General features: G+C 43.2%; 1 protein-coding gene across 1 annotated transcript; it reads left to right on the plus strand.

Moving 5' to 3' along the window:
• The first annotated feature begins 4,536 nt into the window (after nucleotides 1-4,536).
• On the plus strand, nucleotides 4,537-5,453 carry LOC123439642. Its single transcript, XM_045116330.1, has one exon. It carries the CDS (start codon nucleotides 4,693-4,695, stop codon nucleotides 5,140-5,142), a length of 450 nt encoding a protein of 149 aa, XP_044972265.1. The 5' UTR covers nucleotides 4,537-4,692; the 3' UTR covers nucleotides 5,143-5,453.
• Nucleotides 5,454-9,244: the final 3,791 nt, after the last annotated feature.

The raw sequence follows: 9,244 nt of genomic DNA on the forward strand, positions 1-9,244 counted from the left end.
ATGTGCATGAATTGTTATTTTATGACATGATGATGCATAGGAAGAGAGTTAGACTTTGTTGTCACATGATAGATATCACTTTTTGCTCACTACTTAATTACAAATCATTGTTAATTAAAATTGGCTTCGATATTCCTTGGGATCCAGGTGGATCCATTACTTGAGCACTATATGCCTAGCTTAATGGCTTTAAAGAGCGCTCTGACGGAGACGACCCGGAAGTTATAAAGAGTCATTTATTTCTATGGAGTGATTTTAAAAGGTTTAAAAAGAAAAAATAAATAAAGTGGGGGAACTCCAAACTTTTTCAAAAAGAAAAGTGAAAGGGAGAAGGACGGGCCTGTTGAAGTGGGGGCTAGCCTTGAACTTTGTTCATGCCCATGGAAACATTGTGAATCTTGATTACAGAAAGTTTTCAACAAAAAATATTATCCCCTTATATAAATACCAATGTATTATCAAAATATTGTGCGAATATTTTCCTTTAGGATGACTGCATAAGAGAGGATCTTGAGAGGGTTTGCGCAGCCGCGCTTATAAACCACTCTCGACGCCTCTCACCTAGCGAGGTGGGACTAAACATCCACCCTCCCGATGACGTGCCAGCCGCAGGCCTTTATTCCCGGTTGGTGCCCCCTTTAGTCCCGGTTGAGGACACCAACCGGTACTAAAGGTCTCTGCTTCCCGCTCTTTGCGCTGCTGAAAATGAGCTTTAGTCCCGGTTGGTCGCTGCAACTAGGACTAAAGGGGGGCTTTTAGTCTCGGTTGCAACCACCAACCGGGACAAAAGGTGGGGCTATATAAGCAGGACTTGTAGTTTTTCCAAATCAATCTGCTTTCTTCGATCTCCTCCTCTCCCCCAACGACGCCGACGACCACCTCGACGCCGCCAGGCTGCCACACCTCGTCGTCGCCTCCCCGAGCCCTACCCCGACGCCGTCCCCCGCTCCCCTCCCTGGGCCCGCCCTACCCTGACACCATCTCCGCGGCCTGCCCCTACGTCGTCGTCTCCGTGCCCTTCCCCGACATCGTCATCACCGCGCGCTGCCCCGACGTCGTCGTCCCCGCGCGCTCCCCTCATCTTTGGCCGACCCTCCATCTCCATCGCTTGCTGCCCCTTGTGAGCTCCTCTACTGCGTCTCTGCTTGTCGCCGCCGCCGCCCCTGCATATTGCTGTTTTTTCATACAAATTTGTGTTCATATAACCTGTAGATATAATGCCTTAGCAGTAGAAAGAAAAAAATCTTGTAGATAAAAGGTAGATCAGTGAGATAGATAAGGGCATGAGGTATAAAAACTGTCATTCACATGTGATGAACCGTGCTTTGAATGTCTTGCCATTTGTTCATATATAAGACTTTAAAAGGTAGAGCATTGGAGAAATATTAAGTCGTAATCCGCTCCATATGCAAATAATCTGATGACAAATGAATGCATCATCTCGTCAAGAGATGCATCATCTCTTTAATTGTCTTTTGACAAATGAATGCGTATTTGTTTCTCTACTCCTACCCATTGCTACCTAAGTTGGAATTTGCAAACAAATTATCAGCGACATATATTAATTCTAGATTTATTCTTTAAATAGCAGGACTTTAAATAGTTGTAGAAATTGTTCTTGACGTCGACGATGCCCATCACGCATCCTCGTCATCGACTCGGTGGCAACAACCTGCTGGAGAGGCGCCATGTCCGGGATTGGGCTCTGTCGGGCTGACACTAGGAGGTGCTACCTTCTAGGGCGCACATCTTGGTGAGGAACCAGGCTTCTATCATCGACCCGGAGCTTCTTTGGTGGTGGTCGCGTGGGCCACTTTTGGTGCGGAGGCAGCCGACCCCCGAGGAGGAGGTATTTCGCCGGGTGAGGGAGGAGGACGAGCACGTCCGCCGCTCCTTGATTGCATTGGACGCCAGGTTCTCCAATACTTGGCAGGTTCTTCACGGATCTCACCCAGGCTATGATGATGTGATGGCTCCTTCTCTGTGGGTTTCCACCGCCCGTGCCTCAGTACATCGGCAACTCTTTGGGTGATCAGTTTGATGATGAACCGCGAGTGAACTAGATTATACTAGAGATGTATTCGAGACTATATTCGATAATATTCGAGATGTATTAAGTTGATTATTGGTTGTAACTGAAAGAGAACCTTTTTGCCTCTTGAGATCTATTGGAGGACACGCGCTTTTGACTTTGTTGCTAGAAAAAATTAAGCTTCTTAGTGTCGGCAGGTCCATCATTGTATGATTTTTTTGTTGTTGTTGTAGCCTTTAGGATAGGTTTTTATTTGTCCAATGTCTGTGATTTTTAATTTTATATAGAATTATGAACACAGGAAATGGCGTGGTCCGGTGGTGATAGGATCTCTGTGTGTCATTTGTGCTGGGATGATATGGGTATATGCGATCGTTATCCTCACCTAGATAACGATACATCCTCCATCATCAAGCTGACGGATGACTTCCCGATTATTACGGTATGTAAACAAGCCGTGATATTTTCTGCTAGTTAAGTATGACGTGTTTTTTTTGTTTTAGTTAACCTTTAATTTTCTTTTGTACAATTTGACTTGTGCGTTCCCTGCCATGCAAGATTTGTTGTCTTGGATAACTTTCATTTTAAAGAGAAGGACAATACATAGCCTAAGATAGCTCACCTAAGAAAAGAGCATTTCAATTATGTTGTCAAGGTAAAAAATGATGAAGATCACACATATTTTGGTTGTTCTAATTGGAGACAATTTTGCAAGGCATATGGGTTGAATGAGGACATGAACATTACCTTCGATCTTGGTAATGATGATGTCCGTGATAATAATATAGAAATTTGGGTGCATGTGGAGGATGACTTGATTTGAGTTCTACCTCCAGGTGTGTTTTGTCAACAGATTTGTTAGGTAATTTATATTTATTATCGAAAAGAATCTTGTACTCATCCCGATTAAATTTCTTTATTTTCAATTATTAGTTTATTTCCATGCTACAAGAACTACCTGGGAGATAGTAGACCGGACCTACTACAGTTATGGCTCCAACCTTACTTGGTTGGAGAAAAATCATCTGATCTCATTTATTCATGATGTTGACAATCATGCTAAATATTACATGACTGGCAACGTTTATCATGAATATGTGCCACTAGTGCATGAGTTGAGCCCTTATAACATCACTTGAGATAACTTTGTAAGACTTTTTTTATACCATTGTGTCACTAATCCATCATTTTTATACATTGTTCTTAAGCAAAACTAGTTTGCTAACTGTATTATTATTATTACTAACAGGTACTCCCGCCAAAAACCGTGTCTAAATGAATGTTTACCACCGGTGATTTGCAAATAGTTAGCTTATGGCCAACCCCAATTAATTACCATGGTAAATACAGGATATCTCAAAGTGAAGACACTCTGAAAATCAAAGGATGGAGAAATGCAATACAGGCATCCATGATACCATTTGGAGAGGAATCCTCGCGCATCCCACAAGTTGGAGATAGGTTGATCTGTGTTCTTTAATACGGAGATGTCGGAGTTCGCCTTCATTTTGCTTTTTTACCTAGGAGAGAGTAGTAGTTAGTGTTTGAACCTTGTGGTAACTTGGTCATTTACTACTATGATAACAACCAGAATGATGAGGAGTTTATCTTTTTATGTTATTTTACCTAGAATGATGGAGAGCTTTTTAACTAGTACGTACAATGATGAGGAGTAACATACGATGTCGTGTAATGCTTTATGTACGTACTAGCTAGCCGGTTCGGCCACGTGAAGCTCAATTGAACCCGGTTCGTAAGCCAAGCAGGACTAAAGATTTGGGCCTTCTGATAATTTTGTCCAGTTGAAAAACCGGGACTAAATGTCCTTTGAACCGAGGCTTTTTCCTATTAGAGCAAGTACAATAGAGCTGAGTCAGCTGGCTATAAGGAATAAAATAGTATATTTTTGCTTAGTTGGAGGAGTGAGAAGAGGAGAGAGAAGGTAAGCGGGCTCTTAGTTAAGAGCCAGCTCTAGCACGTGCTCCTAGACACTTTGTGAGAATGAAAGGTGGGTCATATAATAAATAAGTAGTACACTTTTCTAACCAACTATTATACATGTTAGCTATAAGATGGGCTATAGGTGACATGGCATGAGCTTACAGCCGGCAGCCGGCTTTACTATTGTACTTGCTCTTAGTGTAGTCATCCACGAACCTTATGTGCATGTCAGCGCCCACTTTGATGAAGTGCCATCACACATGTTCCTCTCTTTTTCTCTGAATAACAAGCGCTATACAAATGCTGGCCAAGTTAGTTTGTACTAGTACGCAGCAGCATGTGCCGACTTTGTTTTGATGTGATTAGTTTTGGTTTGTGCAGTAGTAATCTGTGTCAACTTGCCGTGGACAAGTGCTAACTGTCCAAGCCCATTTTGACCCCCAAGCTCTCGCAGCAAATAATGTCCATTGGGCAGTGCAACCTACTCCTCACGTAAGTATATTTTAGTTAAGTTTCCTTCCAACCCTTGTCCTTGCGCGGCTGTGCCGTTATATAGACACCATGGCTGTCACCACCAGGGCGCCATTGGCAGTGCTCATCTCATTCTAGCCCTCTCTCTGTCTCTCTCTTTCCCCAGCTCTGCTCACGCACCCAAAGCAAAGCCACAACTTCACAAGCCAGCGCACGGCAAGCATCACAGAGACGAGAGACGAGTGAAAATGGGCAACGCTCTGCCGTGCTTGGTCGACCAGGGCGTGAAGGCTCTGCCGGCGGCGGCGAAACCCAGGCGGAGGATGTACTCGCTCAAGCTTCTCATGAAGGTCCTCCACAGAATGAAGATGACGCCGTGCGGCGGCAAGATTGGCGGCAAGTCCTCGCCGGAGTCTGGAGTAGGTGGAGCGGGTGGTGTGAAGAGCATCAAGGCCAGCCACGGCAAGGCTTCCCCGAGACGAGCGGCTGTTGGTGGTGGTGGCCAGAGGAAGGGCGTCGTCAGGGTGAAGGTGCTCCTGAGCAAGGAGGAGGCGGCGCGGCTGCTGTCGCTGACCGTGGGAGGCCAGAAGACGGCGGCGCAGATCGTGGCCGAGATCAAGAGGATGGAGGCCCGCCGTGCCGCCGCCAATGCCGGGTGGCGGCCCGCGCTGGAAAGCATCCCGGAGGAGTCGTCGTAGATGCACCGTGCATGTTGTGTACTAGGATCGTGCCGTGTTGGAGACTTGGAGCCGAGAGAGGGAGGAGGGAGATTTGGGTTGAGAGGCGAGCAAGTTACAATTGTAATTAAGCTCCCCCTCCCATGCACATCCATGATGCTGGACCTGGAGCTGGACTTGCTGCCCCTGGTGTGTATACTGTGTAGTATAGCAGCTTCCCTTTTTTGAAGCTTCACTCTCTTCTGTTCCTCCTGCTGTTCACCTCGCTTGTCGCTTGTACTCTCCAAACGAAAGAAATGCAACGACGTCTTGCCTTCTTCTTCATACATCAATAGTTCGTGCTATTCCACGCGTATCTTCTTCGACCATGTTGATTAACTTTATGTGTGATAAGCCGATAACTAACTAGCCTTTCTCTGTCAGCACGCACTGAACCAGCTACGGACGTTTTTTTTTAAAAGAAGACATTGGCTTCTGCATCGAATGATGCATGCAGCCATTTATTAAGTATGAAACCAGTTTGAAAAAAGTATAAAGTAACCAGCTACGGACGTACAGAAAACATTTCTCTAAAACGGATATTGAAGTTTAGTCCGATATTTATAAAACAAATTCAGTTCAGATGGTGTGCTACACATCACACATCTTCTTCAGATGTATGTATGGAGCATTAATAGTGCATAAAACAATGGAGAGGAAGCTGGCGATCGGGGTTGTTGCTGTGCTCCAAAGGTGGGTCATTTGATGGTTGCGATATGGAAAAATAATAATGCAGCGTCCGGACAGATTTTTGTCTTGGAACGTAACTCGTGCAACGGATTGGTTGGACAGCTGCTTGATTGGCGGGCGCCCCATGTGCAGCAGTTCGTTGTTCTCTTCTCTCTCCTATCGTAGGCGGTACGTAGTGGGTTTGGATGACTGAACCGGCTACATTAAAAAAAATCAACCATCCGTTTCTTCTTCTTCTTCTTCCAAATTGTACTCATAAACAAGCTCGGCCTAGTGTTGTGGTTGAGTGGTGGTGGACGGCGGTCGCCTCGCGGGACTGTTGTTTATTCAGCAATATTTTTCACGTTTGGTTTTTAGCTGGGAAGTATTTTGACAAAAAATGTGCACCGCATATTTCGGTGCGACATGTCATCATTTTTTGTGATGACGGTTATTTATTAACCTGTAATTAATGAAGGTTGAAGAGGCATAAACACAATGAGCATATGCCGATCTTTGCACAGCTAGAATGTACATCACCAACATCAACGCATACCCGCAAAAGTATCACATCGGTAAAGACCAAAGCCATATACAAGATTAAAGTTACACTAGTAGAAAACAGGACCGTAGAATTAAAAAGCACTATAGATAAACTCTAAAAATATTGAAACCTAGCATGGTATCATAATTTCAGACACATAACATGTGTTAAAAAGTTGAAAGGGTGCGACAAAAAATGGATGCACTTTGCTTGGTACACCCGGTACACCACCGACTCTGTTTTTCCTGTCAGAGAGGGCTATTTGCCCTAAGGTTGGTCGTAGTGGGAGTATCATAAGAGCATGGTTAATAGTATAGGCAACTGATGGCTATAAGCAGTCTTATAGCCCGTCTTATAGCTAGCTTATACAATAGTTAGCTATAAAATAATACTATTTTTATCATATATGGTCCACCTTTCATTCTCACAAAGCACCTAGGAGCACGTGCTAGAGCTGGCTCTTCACGAAGAGCCCGCTTACCCTCTCTCTCCTCTTCTCTCTCATCCAACTCAGCAAAAATATAGTATTTTAATCCTTACAGCCTGCTGACTGTACCTTATTGTACTTGCTCTAAGTAGTATCATGCATGCCAACTAGGCATATTTGATGAGGTGGCATGAAATTAAATGAGGAAAGAGATGGTTGGGTATCATATTAAATGCTATGATACTATGTGTCATGCATATGGAAATAACTGAACTGTTCTATGATACTAGCACATGATACTAGTATATGGTACTCCCCATTACAACCAACCTAGTATTATGCATGTCAACTAGATAATTTTGATGAGCTGGCATAGAATTTAATAAATAAAAAGAAGGTTGAGTATCATATCATGATACCGTATCGTATTAAATGTTGAGCTACTATATGTCATGCATGACAATAAATGAACTATTCTATGATACTAGTAACATATGATACCATGCATTACGGATGTAGTATCATACACTAGTAGCATATGCATGATACTATTATATGATACTCTCCATTACAACCAGCCTAACGGCATGCACCTGGCATATTTGCAACAAAGATCCACAACTTTGCGAGGTACGAAGCCTCACCACGAGAGCGCCCAAGCCCGACGAGGCCACGAGCACAACCGCAACACTGCATGAGCACCACCTAGTAGGATGGGAGATTGCACCCCCTTGTAGGATGGGAGATTTGGAAGGAACAAAACGCACGTGTGTTCAGGAACAAAGGGGCGTCTGTGGAGGTGATCGTGTGTGAATTATCAAAGAGGAAGCGTCCCTATGGGCTATCGCGGACGCTAAAAAGTTGTGTAATTTGATGGCGCGAGAATAGGCCTTTGTTTTTCTCACCGCTACAGCGGTGAAATGATGTTCGATCCATGCTCTTCTCCCTTATTGAATGCAAATGGAAAATCTGTTGCCTCATTTTTTTTAAAAACTGCGCTACCAAGTGTCGAACACCAGCAACCATAACAGCCGCCACGCCATAGAGAGGGGCGGAGGGGGCACACGTCTCCTCTCTGCTTGGATCATCGTACAGGATTTTCGTCGTGAGGAAGAGCGCCGATATCTTCGAGATGGGGTCGAGTTGTTTCCATCAAGTTTTTAGAACAAGAAATGATAAGAGGTGGGGGATAGTCCGTATCTCTCTCCCTAAACTAGACCACATAATTTCCATCATGCATAATAGAGGTCGACCTACTCATCGACCACTACTAGGGAAAACCGTAGTAGTAGTGCCGATCAAATGCCTAACAGTAGAGCGGATAGCCGCGCTACTGCTACGGCGCTACAACTAACTTTAGGAGTAACGCCGGTTGCCCAATGCTACTGACAACTGAGTTAGCAGTAGCATTCTTTTATAACCCGTGCCACTACTAATATACAACATCATATTTCTTTTGTTTATATTTATATTGTATTTACATACGGTTATACATATTAATATAGAACATCAATAATATTGTGCAAGAAACAATATTTAGATGATGGGTGCAAGTGATCAAGTTGGGTTAGTAGGAAAATATGATGTTGCGTCGGCGCACAAGTGACTAAGGATTCCCTTTATTTGACACTTGTGTGCCGATCACAACATCATATTTTCCTACTAACCCAACTTGATCACTTGCACACATCCACTTTAATCTAATCTATGTCATCTAATAACTCTTCATCCTTAGTCACATAACAATTTATATATCATCATATTAATCATCTACCAACTCATGACACAAGTTAACCATTACTATATAATGTCATAAACTAGAAAATGTCATCTCTCTTAGCTAGCACATACTATTCTCTCATAGGTAAAATAGCATAAAGCACATAAGCTCCGCTCTCTGCATTGTGAAGAATAGAGATCCACCTATCTCCGACATGTGGCGTGCGCAAATCCTTCGCGTCTCCGCCAAGTGCTCGTGGTCTTTCATTATTTTGCTAAATCCTTTGAGTTTCACGCTTTCATCCCTTCTAAAAACTGAGTATGCATTGCACAAACATGTAGTAAATCGTGTCCATAAGTTGATAACATTTGAATGACCTTCTAGAAACATCAGTTCAAGCATAACCTTCATCATAAATTTCTGTTGAACATCATAACAATAATATAGTTAGCAATCTAGTTTTGCTTAAGAAAAATTTTTGTATGCAAAATATGGACTAATTAATGATACAATAGTAAAAAATAATGTTACCATGCTATCTACATGGAAGTTACTAAGGTTCAACTCGTGCACTAGTGACACATAATCATAATATCTTTCGCCAATATCTTCATAATTGATCTTAAAATGATCAACATCATCAATAAATGAGATCAAATGAATTTTCTCCTACCAAGTTAGATCGGAGCCATGACTGTAGTAGGTCCGATATACTATCTTTTGA

Source organism: Hordeum vulgare, chromosome 3H (genome assembly GCF_904849725.1).
Source record: "Hordeum vulgare subsp. vulgare chromosome 3H, MorexV3_pseudomolecules_assembly, whole genome shotgun sequence".
Taxonomy (NCBI): domain Eukaryota; kingdom Viridiplantae; phylum Streptophyta; class Magnoliopsida; order Poales; family Poaceae; genus Hordeum; species Hordeum vulgare.